This window comes from Lathyrus oleraceus, chromosome 1, assembly GCF_024323335.1.
Source record: "Lathyrus oleraceus cultivar Zhongwan6 chromosome 1, CAAS_Psat_ZW6_1.0, whole genome shotgun sequence".
Lineage (NCBI taxonomy): Eukaryota > Viridiplantae > Streptophyta > Magnoliopsida > Fabales > Fabaceae > Lathyrus > Lathyrus oleraceus.
The window spans coordinates 393,793,645-393,810,236 of record NC_066579.1 but is presented as its reverse complement, the minus strand read 5'-3'; the positions used below and the strand labels follow the sequence as shown (position 1 = coordinate 393,810,236).

At 35.2% G+C, this 16,592-nt stretch overlaps 2 protein-coding genes across 2 annotated transcripts; one reads left to right on the top strand and one right to left on the bottom strand.

Moving 5' to 3' along the window:
* The first annotated feature begins 12,017 nt into the window (after positions 1 to 12,017).
* LOC127110088 (probable pectinesterase 67) lies at positions 12,018 to 13,644 on the top strand. Its single transcript, XM_051046076.1, has 5 exons — positions 12,018 to 12,247; positions 12,334 to 12,496; positions 12,841 to 13,047; positions 13,152 to 13,399; positions 13,491 to 13,644. The coding sequence occupies exons 1-5, from the start codon at positions 12,018 to 12,020 to the stop codon at positions 13,642 to 13,644; spliced, it is 1,002 nt and encodes a 333-aa protein (XP_050902033.1).
* A 739-nt stretch (positions 13,645 to 14,383) lies between these two features.
* LOC127074227 (glycine-rich cell wall structural protein) lies at positions 14,384 to 16,271 on the bottom strand. The gene has a single exon (XM_051015533.1). The coding sequence runs from the start codon at positions 16,082 to 16,084 to the stop codon at positions 14,480 to 14,482; it is 1,605 nt and encodes a 534-aa protein (XP_050871490.1). The 5' UTR covers positions 16,085 to 16,271; the 3' UTR covers positions 14,384 to 14,479.
* Positions 16,272 to 16,592: the final 321 nt, after the last annotated feature.

Sequence of the window (16,592 nt, the reverse complement as noted above, 5' to 3'; positions counted from 1 at the left end):
AATGAAAATATGGTGATTCATACGTACATTTCACCCAGCAACTCTTTTCTCAATACACTTAGATACTTTGAGTAACATGAGTTTTGTATACAATTAAAAACACTGAATCCTGATACGATGACCCTATTTATATTAAATCGACAATAGCTGTAACGAATGATCCTCTCTATAGAGAATGACACGTTCTCGCCTGTATGTGTTTCACCCTTCACAAGCTTCCATGCGTCCTTCAGGAAATGAATAAGGCTAAAAAATAGTTAATCAATCTTATCTCAGATTATTTTGTCGAAGTCATTATCATATTAGGTCAAAAATATTCTAAGTCCTAGAATGATATCACCCTGTAGAAATGAATACCTCTTCGCCAAATCTAGTCGAAATCTCATCAAGATTTTCTTAATCGAACTCGACTTATCTTCTCCAAATATTTCCTTCAGCTTTTCTTTGACATCTTAAATCCTTCTTAGCGTCGAAATTCCAGCTAACAAATTGCTCCCCAAAAATGTCTTTTTCGACAAAATGGAGAAAAAAAACATTTTTTTGAATACTTTGATGCTACAGTTGTTTCACTGTTGTGACATCATGGTCATCATAACCTCTTTTTCTCAAACGTCTCATTGAGACATCCAACACTCAGACCATGATCATGATCCCTAGTTTGTAGCATCATCGTGGCATCTAAAAAGATAACCGCTTATCCAACCTCTAAAATGTGAACACGTGTTCCACGATTTCATCCCAACAATCTAACTCTAAAAGTGATAGTGAAGAAACATAACATGTCGATATGGAAATTCTTGACACGAAAGATCGCAGTCAAGAGAAACCAGAAGATTCTTCACCCAAAATCCTCAACTATGGAGAAGATGTACATGACGGTGAAGATGAACATACGTCTAATATCTTTGAGGAGCACCAAGGTGAAGAAGAAGAACCAAAAATGACAATGCTCATCAGGACAACATGACGAATACCAATAAGCCCTTTGGGACAATTTAAAGTTCAAAACTTCGTCAAATGCTCATCAATCAAGTCACTGTTGACCTCAATCGCAAACAGGAGACGAAGAATAAAATTCAAAATAAACAAGAAACTCAGGCAGCGGAATGGGACGCAACCGCTGCGTCTACCAAGAAAGTTGAAGACATGGAGACATCCTTTCAACAAGGTCAAGAAGAATTCAACACTTGTGCTGCCAACATCTCTGCATAGGAGCAACAAATAAAGGAGTTGCAAACCAACATCCAAAAAGCTAAGGATCATCAACAAGAAATCAAACAACTTGATCATAAAACACTTGACGAAGAGACTGCAGTGGGTGTTTATCATGTCGAACGGGCCCAACTCTTGGGAGGCAAGATCGAAATCTTAATTACCAATAAACCCTTTATTAATCTCCTTGACGTTGTCCACAACGAAATATGATTGAATCAAGGCCAATTTACCTTTCTGATTTTTGTACTTGTTTATTTTGTTATGTAATTTCAACTTTTGACAATTTGTAACAAACTTAGCCATTTTGGAACTTAATTTCAATTACCATATTGGCCTCTTATTTTCAAATGTGTTATTCTATTAAGATTTTAATTTCCTGGAGCATACGTTTATATATCTTCAAATGCTTCCCATTCACTCTCAGGGGTCTTTGATCCTCTACTAACTCTTCGATCTCATAAGCGTTATTTGAAAATGCCTGGACAATCTGGAATGGACCCTCCCAATTAGGGGACCATTTACCTAATGTCTTATCTTTTGATCCATAGGTAAAATTACTTTCCACACCAAACCTCCTGTCGAAAACGTCTTAACCCTGACTCTTTTATTATACGCTTTCGCCACTCGCTCTTTCTGCCTTCTCAAGATTTCTAAGCCATTCAATCTCTCCTCATCTAAATCAACCAGTTCATCCAACATCATATTCCAATAAGACTTAGATGAGATTTCACTTTGTCTTTGGACTCTAGTTGATTAGAGGTAAATTTCGACTGGTAAAAATGCGTCATGCCCATAAGTCAACCAAAAAGGTGTAGTGTTTGTAGCCTCCTTAGGGGAAGTTCGACAAGCCATAAGATTTGGAATAATGTCTTATGCTAATTCTTTGGTTTCTTCCCCACATGCTTTTTTATCAATCCAATAACCAACCTGTTCGCTGCTTCAACTTGCCTGGGCATAATAAGGCGTAGATGTTAGCAGTTTAATCCCCATTTCTTTAGAAAATTCTTGCATCTTTCGACCAGTGAACTCCAATCCTTAATTGGTTGTAATGGTTTCAGGGATTCCAAACCTATAAATTATATACCTCTGGATAACTTCAATGACTGCCTCTTGGTCAACATTCACCAAAGGTATGACCTAAATCCACTTAGTAAAGTAGTCGATACCCACTAAGATGTATCTCTGACCTTTGGATGACGTTGGTCGAATCTCACCAACCAGATCTAGAGCCCATCCTCTTAAGGGCCAAGGCTTTACTATAGAATGAAATTCACTTGCAGGGACATGTTGAATACTTGCATGTATCTGGCATTCTTGCCACCCTCTAGCAAACTCAATGCAATCCTTCAACATAGTAAGCCAAAACATTCCTTGTCGAAATAATAACTACTTCATTGTGTGGCCCACTTGATGATCCCCACATGCCCCACTATGTACATTCGACACAGCTAAATATGCCTCATTTTCTCTAAGGTATTTGAGCAAAACTCCTTCATGTGTTTTCTTGAACAACTCATTTCCCACAAGAGTATAACTCAATGAACGATACCTAATTTTTATTTACGAAGATACTGTTGGATTATTCAAGTAATCCACTATTTATTTTCTCCAATATGTGCCTGTCAAGTTATCAATGGCCAATATCTCAAAATTCTCTTCGTCTGCATAGCCCAACTTCGTCATTTCCAAATCTGATGGAGATAACCTGGTTGCCATTACTCCACCTCGAACTTCGATCGAATCTTCCAACTTATCTTTTGACACCTTATATCCAGAAGCAATTTGAGCCAAGTCATTAGCCTCTTGATTCTTGAGTCGAGGGATATGTCTAACGTTTACACATTCAAATTTTCACAATAGTCGATTTGCTATTATGAAATAAATTATCAAATTTTATTTGACACATTTAAACTCTCTAGTTATCTTCTTAACAACCAATTTAAAGTCTCCACCTATTTCGACTCTAGTGGCCCCCAATTTCAATAGAATTTCTAGGCCAGCTATCAAAGCTTCATACTCAGCCTCATTGTTTGAGCAAGGACCATCTATCTTATACTTGAGTTTTGTCGGAATTTTGTTAGGAGAAATAATCAAGACTTTAATATTAGCTTCATCTTTATGACTGGAACCATCAAAATATAATTTCCAAGGCTCAAGTTCCAAATAACTTTGGGGAGTTTCAACTGTTGCATTGACAACTATAAAGTCTGCGACTACTTGCCCCTTCATAGCCTTTAGAGGCATATAAGTCAAAGAGTATTCAGTCAAGGAAAGTGCCTGTTTTCCAATTCGACTATGCAGAATTGGATTATATAGCATATATTTAATAACATCAAAATGAGATGAAATATAAACATCAACCGACTTTATATATTGCTTTAACTTGGTACAAGAAAAATACAGACACATACATAATTTTTTCACCATGCTATACCTAGTCTCTGCATCATTGAGAACCTAACTAAGATGATAAATGGCTCTTTCGATGCCATTCTCATCCTCTTGAGCAAGCATGCTCCCTAGGGTTGCATCAGATGCAGAAATATATAACCTTATGCTTTTATTTCTACAAGGAGGTGACAAAATTAGAGGACGAATGAGATATTCATTAATCTTGTCAAATGCTTCCTGATATTTCTACTCCCATTTGAAACCTTCCTTTTTTAGTTGAAGGAGGGGTGAAAAGGCCTAAGTCCCGCTGCTTAAATTTGATATAAACCTCCTCAAGAAATTTATCTTTCCCAGTAACGACTGCAACTCCTTCTTCGTTGAGGGTACTTTTGCCTCCCTGATGGCCTTGGTCTTATTTTTGTTTATTTCAATCCCCTTTTGTGGACCAAAAAGCCTAGAAAATCCCCCGCCTGCACGCAAAAATCACACTTGAGAGGATTCATTTTTAAACCATGTTTTCTCATTCTTTCGAATGACTGTCGAAGATGGTCTATGTGACTCCTTCCTAACACAGACTTAATGACTATATAATCAATGTAAATATACATAAATGTCTCAATAAAATTATGAAAAATATAATACATTGCTCTTTGATAAGTTGTGTTATTCTTTAAACCAAAAGGCATTACTACCCACTCGTAGGTGTTAGAACAAGATTTGGTTTTTCATTTATACCTTGAGTTTTGATGATAACAATATTGTATTTGTATGAGAACAATTTTGGTACCCTAGTGGTTTGTTATTATGTAGCTTTAACAACCAGTTATGATTCTAAATATATGATGTGCAACGTCATCAGTTTCTGAACTATGTGTTCCAAATCTGCTTCTGCGCCAACTATTAAAAGTTTTGAAATATGTTCATTATTGTTGCTACAATGTTCTTTTTGCTTCTATGTTGATTCACTCCTGAGAAGCTTCTAAGGAGACACTATGTTGCTGCTGCAATGTTTTCTCAGTTCATGCTTCTGGACGTGACTCTGATCACCAAACTTCTGAAGAATGGCAAACTTCTAAAGTTATGTTATGTAGCTGAAGATTCTGAAGATCTCAAGTCAGACGATTGAAGTTATCAAGGTTCTGACTGAAGATTCTGAAGACTTTCAAGATTCTAAAGACTTTGAAGATCTCAAGCCAAACTACTGATGCTGTCAAGATTCTGACCAAAGATTCTGAAGTTTCTGAATCCAGCTTTATGTTTCTTCATTTCATGCTTCATCAACTTTCACCAGAAGCCAATGAACTTGAAGATAAAATCAAAGGGGAATATGATCAAATAATACATAGTACAACTCGAACATCTTTTCCACTACCTAATTTCGTGGGCAAGGATAGTACTATACATCACACCTGTCATTGATTTTGTGGGCGAATGACAGTACGCAATATCACTCCTTTCCCATACAACAGTGGAAAGTTGCTCTATGAGCTTTCTCTATTTTTCCCTTCAACATTCTTCTTCTTATGCTATATAAGTGAGACTTGGAGACTTGAAGAAAAACTCCGGTGACACAATATTTTGACAAGTCTATTTCTTTGTGAAAAGCTATCATTCTTTTGTACACAGTTTTTCTTTAAAGTTTTTGTTATTCATTTGTGTAAAATCTGCTTGTTTAGAAGCATTTTGTAACACACAAAATATTACTCAAACTGTTTGTTTGATTCCTTGAGGAGGTTATCCTTGAGAAGACAAAGAAGGTTGTTCTTTGTGAGTCCTTAAGGAGACTGAGGTATAGTTGGATCCTTGAGAAGACAAAGAAGGATATTCTTTGTGATTATTGTAATTTGTTGATTATAGTGGATTAAGTATTTGTGTATAAGGAAAAATCACCTTCAGGGATGGACTGGAGTATCTTTGAGTTTAAAGCGATCCAGGATAAAAATACTTGTGTTTTTATCTCTTTATCATTAACTTATTAGTGGTGTTCTTGTTTTGGAAAAGCTTTTGCTTGTAAAACCCAATTCAAACCCCCATTTCTTGTGTTTTTCACACCTTCAATTGGCATAAGAGCTCCGGTTCTGATTATGATAAAAGCTTTATCAACACCTCACCGTGTTCAGTACCAATCCAGTTTCTGTGAGAAAAAACGGTCGCTGCTAACGTTGTTAACAATAATGAAAGAGATAATTACAGTGCAAAACCACCTATCTTTGATGGTGAGAAATTTGAATATTGGAAAGATAGATTAAAAAGTTTCTTTCTTGGTTACGATGTTGATCTCTGGGATCTTGTAGTCAATGGCTACATTCACCTAGTAAATTCTGAAGGAAATGCTAAAGCAAGAAGTGATATGACTGGTCAACAGAAGAAAGATTTCAAAAATCATCATAAGACCAGAACCATATTGCTCAATGTTATATCTTATACAGATTATGAGAAGATAACAAATAGAGATTCTGACAAATCCATTTTTCACTCTCTAAGGATGACTCATGAGGGAAATGCTCAAGTAAAGGAGACAAAGGCCTTGGCCTTAATCCATAAATATGAGGCATTCAAAATGGAAGATGATGAAACAGTTGAGACTATGTTCTCAAGGTTTCAGATGCTTCTTGTAGGACTTAAAGTTCTGGACAAAGGATACTCTATAGCTGACCAGGTCAAGAAAATTATCAGAAGTCTTCCCAAAAAATCGAGACCTATGGTAACTGCCTTGGAGCTGGAAAAGGATCTCAATAGCGTCAGTCTTGAAGAACTTGTTAGTTCTTTAAGAAGCCGCGAGATTGAGCTTGAAGAAGATGAACCTCAGAAGTGAGGTAAATTTGTTTCTCTAAAATCAAAGGCTGAGAATATAAGAGCTTATCAAGCTAAGAAAGAATCATAAGGATCTGATGAAGACTCAGAAGATGATGATGAGTTATCTCAAATTCCAAAGAGAGTCAACAGACTTTGGAAGCACAGGCAAAATGGTCAAGGAAAGTTCAAAGGAGTCAGAAGGACTTTTGGTCGCTTCGATTCTTCGTCTGGACACAAGAAGCAAGGTTTTGGAAAAGAAGTTATCTTATTTGAGTGCAAGGAGTCAAGCCACTACAAAAATGGTTGTCCTAAGCTGAAAAGGGACATAAGGTCTAAGAAGAGTTTTTCTAAAGGCAAGAAGGGGTTGATGGCTACTTGGGATGACTCAGAATCTGAAGAAGAATATTTTGACAAAGAAAAAGCCAATGTTGCACTGATGACAACTATAGGTGATCCCACAACTTCTGAAGAACCAGAAGACAAGGTATTATCAGAATCAGAATCCGACTCTGATTTTGAAGAGGTATTTTCTAACCTATCTCATTCTGATATTGAATCATGTTTCTCTGAAATGTTGAAAAAGTACCACAGTCTTCAGAGTAAATACAAGGACCTTAAATAAGTCCAAGTAATTGCTTCTGAAATATAGAGAGAGCTTGAGAAAGATATTTCCTCTCTAAATGAAAAAGTATTTTCTTTAGAAAGTAACAACTCTGCTTTGAAAAGCAAATTTTCAAAACTAGAGGAGGAAATAATCTCATAAGCTTCTGGTACTGATTGTGTCATTAGATATGACAGAGAATTCAAGTACTTTCTGACTAAAAGCATAGATAGAAGCAAAATGGCATCCTTGATCTATGGAGTTAGCAGAAATGGCAAGAAAGGTTTAGGTTGTAGAGAATCTATAAAACCTAACGAAAGTCAGAAGGTAAAACCAAAACCTCTCTATGTGCATTTCGTGTCTATTGGCACTGAGCTTGATACTTCTGGATAGACACAGAAACATACAAAGGATAAGAAATTTATTCTGAAACCTAAGTATCATGCACGATTATCTCATGATTATCCTTCTGCTAAAAGATTCAAAGTTGTAAGAAACTCTGGGAAGAATAACAAGAGAGGACCTAGAAAATGGGTACCTAAGGATAAAATTATTTATGTAGCAGACATCCTTAACAGCTCAGCTGAAACACCAGTCATGGTACCTGGACAGTGGATGCTCGCGACATATGACGGGAAGAAGGTCTATGTTCCAATATTTGGAACTTAAGCATGAAGGCTTTGTTGGTTTAGGAGGAAACCAGAAAGGAAAAATCATTGGCTCTGGAACCATCGGTAATGGTAAACTTCCTTCTATTACTAATGTTCTTTTAGTTTATGGTCTGATGCATAACCTATTATCTATTAGTCAACTTAGTGACAATGGTTATGATATCTTCTTTAATCAAAAGTCGTGTAAGACTGTCAGTCAGAAAGATGGTACAATCCATTTTAACGGAAAGAGAAAGAACAACATTTATAAAATTAGACTTTCTGATCTTGAAGATCAAAATGTAAAATGTCTAATGTTTGTTAATGAGGAGCAATGGGTATGGCATAGACGTTTGGGCCACGTTGATCTGAGAAGGATTTCTCAGCTAAATAAGCTTGGATTAGTCAAATGTGTGTGGTTCTTTGGATAAGATCTAATGGCATTGTTTGCTTGAGGTTTCTCCCTTGTTCCTTGGTCAAATCTGACATGACAGTGGGCCTTGGCACCCATGGGCTTGGTCTGAATGCTATTTGGACCTCCCTATCCCTTTTGCACACCCCTTTGTTTTATTTTATTTTCTTCTTATTATCTTTTATTTTCTTATTTTCTTTTTCTCCATTTATTATTTCTAAATTCCATTTTTTGTATTTTTAACCTTCATTTTTTTCCATTTCATTTTTATTATTTTATTTTATTTTTTGACATTTTATTTTTATTACTTTTATTTTTGTTATTATTTTTGAATATTAATACCATTTATTTCCTCTATTTTAATTTTTAATTTTCTTTGTGCGCTTCGCATTTTAGGAGCATAATTTCTATTAACTCTCTAATAAGTTTGATGCAAAAATTTCATTGTCCGACCTCCCATATCATGATTCTTCCATGAATCATGGTTCAATTGCTTAACATAGTGCTACATTGTCACGATGCGATGAATCGACCATTAACCATAATTACTAACTATTGGCTTATGAGTTTTTTATTTTATTTTTCTTGTAATTTAAATTATGCCATTTACTTTTTACAATCTAATTCTCATTCATCATCAGTATCATCTATCTCATGTATTTTATTTTTATGTTATTTTATTTTCTCTTATTTTATCTTTTTATTTCTTGTTATATTATTAAAGAAAAGAACCAAAAAAATATGATAAAATGAAATGAACAAAAATATGTGATACTTGGGATTTAATAGTGAGACATAGAGGACTTGTGTGGACCTTGGACTATTGTGATTGACCTATGTTTGACTTGGAGCTCATCATGGACTTGTAATCTTTTATTACAAGAATGACATTCATGGCATTACCCTAAGATAAAGGGAGACATGTAATCTTGATTTCATTATCCATTGTTTAGCTTAGTACATCTTGCACCCACATGGCTTTCTCTTGGGCTACCTTACAACAAGACCCTTTATTTCTCGCATCAATATCCCTTGTACTTTTCATGTATCCCTCCTCCCATTTTGGTATATTTTTCTTTCCTTGCTTTCTTTTGATTTTGTTCGTTAGCTCACCCCTAGGAACTAGGATCAATCTCACAGTTTCTTAATAAACACTCATAAACCCTTGATCCAACGTCAAGTGGCATTTTCTCAATAAAATTCAAAATAAAATAAAATACAATTAGGATTGCGCGCCACGAGCCTTAACTAGTGGAGAAGGAATGGGATTGGAGCTTTCCTACCCCCATTCCGAGTATTTTGAACACGAGACGTTTGACTTGCTCGTTTGAGGTATTCGCCTCCACTCAAGTCTTTAGTGCAATCCAAAGTCAAAACAATCTTCTTCTCAAAACATAAAATCAACAACAACTCATCAAACTTTTTTTGTGCCTTAGGGCATCACTCCAAAAACCTTTTCTCAAGGTATAAAATCAACCAACAAACATTTATTTTCTACTCTGAACTACGGATGTCTGATTGTCATTTCATTATGAGGATACGTAGGCACAAGAGCCTCAATCCTTGGCAAGCACACTAATAAAAGACCTTTTTTTCCCTTTGGCAGTTTCCTTTCTTTTTTCTTTTTCAATATGTGTTCCACTTGAAGAAAGCAAATAACTTTAGGTAATATTCAATCACAAATCTAACTAAGAGGTTCTCATTGAGTACAACGGACGTGAGGGGTGCTAATACCTTTCTCTTGCGTAATCGACTCCTGGACCCTGATTTGGTTGCGACGATCAATATCATTGTCGTTCTTTCTTGGGTTTTTATCGATATTTCCCTTTTCCTTTTTAGGAATAAATAAAGTTTGGTGACGACTCTGTTCAGTCTATCATGCGAATGTGCGATTGTGCTTCGCAAAGTCGTGTTCTCATTTTTCCGAAGTGCGACAATATGTTAATAATTTTTAATTAAAAATAAAAGAAAATGTTGAGTTTAGAGATGTCACCACGGTCCTTTAAAGGACCGTGGTAAGCAGGGGTGACCTTGAGCACCGACTCATAAAATTTAGCATTTCATGAAAAGAAATGAGAGGTTTAATGTGGAAAATAATGGAAACTTTCTTTCTCTTGTTGAAATGATTGCTGAATGAGATCCTGTCATGCAAACACATTTTGAACGTTTTAAGAATAATGAAATTCATTATCATTATCTTAGTCATAAGATTCAAAATGAATTGATTAACATGTTAGGTAATAAAGTCAAAAGTGCAATAGTCGACAAAATCAAAGAAGCAAAATATTTTTCTGTGATTCTTGATTGTACTCCTGATGTAAGTCATCAAGAACAAATGACCCTCATTATACGTTGTGTGGATGTTTCTAAAAGTCAATAAAAATGGAAGAGTTTTTTGTAGAATTTTTGAAAGTCTATGACACAACAGGTCAATGATTGTTTGGGGAATTACAAAATGTATTGGAAACTTTTTTTAATAGGCAATGATTCTATCTAGATATTAATAATGTGAGCGGACAATGATATGATAATGGATCAAACATGAAAGGTAAACATCAAGGTGTACAAAGAAAATTATTGGATTTTTGTTTAGTATTGAAAGACTTAGACCATTGTCTGATAGGGACTTGAAAGCATGTTGTAAACATCTTGAAACTTGTTTAAAACATGACGATTATCTTGATCTTGATGGTAGAATTTTGTTTGAAGAATTGAAAGTTAGTTGAGAAGTTTTAACAATTGAATCAAAATCAAGTTATATGATATTGAGTTCTTTAAAGACTTTTAATTATTTTCCTAATGTATGCATAACTTCTAAAATAATATTGATTATTCCTATCAGTGTTGCATCTGTTAAAAAAAGTTTTTCTAAATTAAAATTATTAAAATCTTATTTGAGATCTACTATGTCACAAAATAGATTAAATAGTATTGCTTTGATTTCAATTGAAAATATTTTTTTGAAAAACCTTGATTATGAACGAATTATTAATGATTTTGTAATAAAAAATGCTAAGAGGATGATATTTAAATAATTTAAAATCTCTTTATAGTGGTTTATGATTTAATGTAGTATAAATATTGATACAAAAATTCATACTTGTATTCTTTTTGCACAATGTCAAATAAAAATGTGTTTTTTATCCAATTATTTCTTTTATCCTTATGTATTTATTATTAAAAAAAATTATAGGGAGATCACCCTTTTAATTCACCAAGAACATCCAAATTCAAAAGACAGACCCTTGTGGTAAGATATGCGTTGTTATATATTCTTTTTGTAATAGTTATACTTTATCACAAACTATGAGACTCTTAATATATTCCGTATATTTTTAAAATTTTCAAAATATATTACCTAATTTTTTAATGTCTTTTATGTTAAAATGGAATGATGATTTCAACTAATCTCTCGCATTGTAGTCATTTGATTGAAAAACTCCAAAATACTTAACTATAAAAAAAATTGGATGCTCCTCAATACTCATATACTTAACCATACAATTATCACTAAATCACTATATAATTACTAATTAATATTTTGGTATACATATTGTGTAAACTATCCAAATAGAATATATATTTAAATTACAAAATTATCACATTATAAAAAGTTTATTTCGTATTTAGTAAATAATTCATTATATTCCAAAAATTCCCAAAGCTATAACGTTAAAAGTAACAGCTACATGCAACGAAAAGTTTGAACTTATGGACGTCCTCCAATATAGAATAACCAGCCATAACCTTTAATTCATTAACGTTCAATTTTACTTTCCTAACATCTTAACTCCAAAAATAAATAAATCTCTTTGCACTTATAAACCTCTCATTTCTCTTCTATTTCAAAATAAAACCTCAAACTATAATTTTCCAAAAATTCTCATCTCCTACAAAATCTGATTCTTTCTTCTTCTTTCTTGTTTGTATCTTTCTTTTCCAACTTTTCGCAATGAAACTTCTCATCTTTATCTTGTTTTGTATACCATGTTATGCTCTTGCTTTTGAAGTAAAAACCGTCATTGATTCTCCTATGTTAACCAAAAAGATAGGAACTAATCGAACGATCAAAGTCGATATCAATGGAAATGGAGAGTTTAAATCAGTGCAAGCTGCAATTGATTCAGTTCCAGAAGGAAATTCTAAATGGGTCATCATTCATATTAGAAAAGGAGTATATAGGTATATAAATTTATTTATTTTTATAAATATTATCATTATATTTTGTCATTAATTATTAAATTAATTTTTATTTTGATCATGTGAAGAGAAAAAGTGCATATTCCAAAGACTAAACGTTATATATTCTTGAGAGGAAATGGAAGAGGAAGAACTGCCATTGTTTGGTCTCAAAGTTCTTCTGACAATGTTGAGTCTGCCACCTTCAAAGCTGAAGCCCCTGATTTCATTGCCTTTGGAATTAGCTTCAAGGTACAGATTGATACTTTATACAATAAAAAATAGAGGTGGAAAAAATAATTGATTAAATTTTTCTATAAATTTGTTTTCACGTAGACCTTTTTTTTACATGCATGCATGAGGTTAATTACATACAAAAATATAATTAATTTAATTGAATAGATAGTTAATTTAATTTACCTTGCAAAATGTGGTTAATTTATTTCGATGAATTAACCATAATTTTGTCTGTGAATTAAGATAATCATTTATTCAACTGAAATTCGTGATGTTTATGAAAAGAAATAAATCTAATATCTTATCAACTGAATTAACCACTTCATTATTCCGATGTTTTCGGTGTTCTTGCATTATAGAATGAAGCACCAACAGGAGTTGCCTATACTTCCCAAAATCAATCTGTGGCAGCATTTGTAGCAGCAGACAAAATAGCATTTTACCATTGTGCATTTTTTAGTACACATAACACACTCTTTGATTACAAAGGTAGACATTATTATGAGTCATGTTACATTCAAGGTTCGATTGATTTCATATTTGGTCGCGGCAGAACAATCTTCCAAGTGAGTCCTTTTTTCATGTCTCTTTTCAATCCTTATAGTTATATTACAAATACAAAGTGCAATAATTATTTATTAATATTAATCATAAATATTTTTCGGCGCAGAGTTGCGAGATATTCGTGGTTGATGATAAGAGGATAACAATCCGCGGATCGATAACAGCTGCGAACAAAGAAACTGAACGTGAAATGAGTGGATTTATATTTATTAAAGGCAAAGTTTATGGCATTGGTGGAGTATACTTAGGAAGGGCTAAAGGTCCTTATTCTAGGGTTATTTTTTCTCATACATATCTCTCAAAAACGGTTGTCCCTGAAGGATGGACAAATTGGAGTTATGATGGTAGCACAGAGTAAGAAAAATAACACTCAAATTTATTAACTATTTTTATGAAAATTAATATATTTAATTTTGTTTTTTTTGTTTTGTTTTGAATTATATAGAAATCTTTACCATGCTGAGCATAAATGCTATGGACCTGGTGCTACAGATGTCGGAAGAGCTCCTTGGTCAAGGCAGCTTACTGATGAAGAAGCTGCTAAATTTATATCTATCAATTATATTGATGGAAAGAATTGGTTGCCGGCGTATCGATAATTATATCATATATGTGTCTGATGTACGAATGTGGAATTTGATATATCATATCATATATCATGTGTTTCGGACACAAAAGTGGAATTTGATATATCATATCATGTGTCTAGTTCACGAAAGTGAAATTTGATACGAGAGAGAAGTTGTTATTGTATAAATATACTTTGTTATAGCATTATTTTCATTTCATGATATATGTGTGCTTTAGAATTTTCTATAGCTAGTTTTTAGTTATATATAGTCCAGGTTGGTAAGGAAAGGAAGGAAGGGTTATGTTTGTATCTTCTTTCATTTATTTGTAATTAATATTACACAATGTTCATATGTATATCAAATGAGAAAAATGCCACTTTTGGTGTTGGTTGATTATTATTATTCCTGTGGTTTTTTAGTCATTTATATTGTTTGTATATATTTTAGAGCATCTCCTTTTTTTTTCCTCTCCTACTTTTTATCTTTCTCTTAATTCTTATATCTCTTTTCATTATAAAATTATTTTGTTTTGAAAATGAAATTAAGAAAGAGATGGAGAATTAGGAGAAGAATGAAAAGAAAAATGGAGTTAAAGATTCAAATCAGTTTGGGTAAGTTTTAATATAAGTGAGGTATTTCTATAAAGCTATGAGAAATGATATAGAATAATAATATTCAAAAACATAATAATATTTTAATAAAAATAAGAAGACATAATTACTAATTTGTTGATATGAATTAGGTTGCTTAAATGTATCCATAGAGAAGCATCATAAAATTTAAAATTTTATTTAGTATTATAGAACTATTTTAAGTCCATATTTGGATGTTATACAGGAAACATATAACTTTTACTTTTAAATTAGAATATACCACCTTCGCCATTGCCTCTTCCAAGATCTCCACCAACACCGACTCCCACACCTATACCACCATCAGCCCCACTTTTATGGCCTCCATCAAATCCATTTCCGACTCCACCACCAACTCCTCCTCCTGCACCTCTTCCACTCCCATATCCTTCTCCAATGTCACTTCCTTGGCCTCCACCGAAGCCACCTCCGACTCCACCACCAGCACCACCTCCAACTCCTACACCTTCACTGTTCTCGCCACTACCACCGACTCCTCCATTATGGCCTCCACCAAATCCACTTCCGACTCCACCACCAACTCCTCCTCCTACATCTCTTCCACTGCCAGATCCTTCTCCAATGCCACTTCCTTGGCCTCCACCGAAGCCACCTCCGACTCCACCACCAGCACCACCTTCAACTCCTACACCTCCATTGTTCCCGCCACTACCACCGACTCCTCCATTATGGCCTCCACCAAATCCACCTCCGACTCCACCACCAACACCACCTCCAATTCCTACACCTCCACCGTTTCCACTACCACCACCAACACCTCCTCCATGGCCTCCACCAACTCCACCTCCGGCACCAGCACCAGCACCACCCCCAACTCCTCCTCCTACACCACCACTACTAGATCCTCCTCCAATGCCACCTTCATGGCCTCCACCAACTCCTCCTCCTATACCTCTACTATTTCCGCCACTACCACTAGCTCCTCCTCCAATGCCACCTCCATGACCTCCACCAGCACCACTTCCAAATCCACCTCTTATTCCTCCATTGTTACCACCATCATTACCAGCTCCTCCTCTAATGCCACCTTCATGGCCTCCACCAAATCCACCACCAGCACCACCTCTAACACCACCACCATTTCCGCCACCAACACCTCCTCCATGGCCACCACCAGCACCACCCCTGACTCCTTCTCCTACACCACCATTGGCTCCTCCTCCAATGTCACCTCCATGCCCTCCACCAAAGCCACCTCCAGCTCCACCACCAGCACCACCTCCAACTCCTCCTCCAATACCACCACCTTTGCCGCCTCCAAAGCCTCCACCTGATCCTCTACCACCTCCTACACCTCCGCTTCCTCCATGCCCTCCACCAGCACTACCTCCAACTCCTCCTTCAATACCATCACCTTTGTCGCCTCCAAAGCCTCCAACTGATCCGCTACCACCTCCGCCTCCTCCATGCCCTCCACCGGCACCACCTCCAACTCCTCCTCCAATACCACCACCTTTTCCGCCTCCAAAGCCTCCACCTGGTTCGCTACCACCTCCTACATCTCCACCTCCTCCATGCCCTCCACCAGCACCACCTCCAATTCCTCCACCATTACCACTACCCGCACCACCTCCAAATTCGCCACCTTTCTCACCACCGCCTCCTGCACCACCATTACCTCCAAATCCACCACTTTCACCTCCTCCTATACCACCTCCATGTCCACCTCCTTTTCCAAACCCTTGTCCACCACCAAAACCACCACCAATGCTTTCTAGGGACTCTTCTTCTTTGACTTTGCGACACTCTGATATTCCTATCACCAACATTAACATCACACAAACTATTCCAACTAGTTTATTTAACTTTGCCATCTTATGACACTGATTAAAGAAAAAATAAGGTAGGAATATATGCTTGCTTACTTGTACTTTGGAAAGCTAACAAGGAGTGCTCATATTTATAGTGGAAAATCATAGTACGTGTAGTTAAGATCTCTAATTCATTCTGATGTTGATGCTTTCTCATAGTCTTCAAATCCAACATTGAGCCTCAAAATTCAAACTTATGTGGAAAATTGAGAAAGAAATTTCTGAATAACATTCAATGCATGACACCTAACTGTCTAGATATATAAGAAACAATTTCTATACCTGCCGCCTAATTAATAACTTGATTATTGATGCTAAGCTTTCAAACCTAGAACTTTTGATACTAAAGACTTTAAATCTTGCGAACTGTAATGCCATATATGGAATGAAGATGGCGGTAACAAGCTTCTAAATATTTAATCAATGACAAGTTCCATAGTATGGATCTAATATAATTGTTTTATATTAAACACTTGCTTCAAAAAGTTGCTACCGACCATTTTCCTCATAT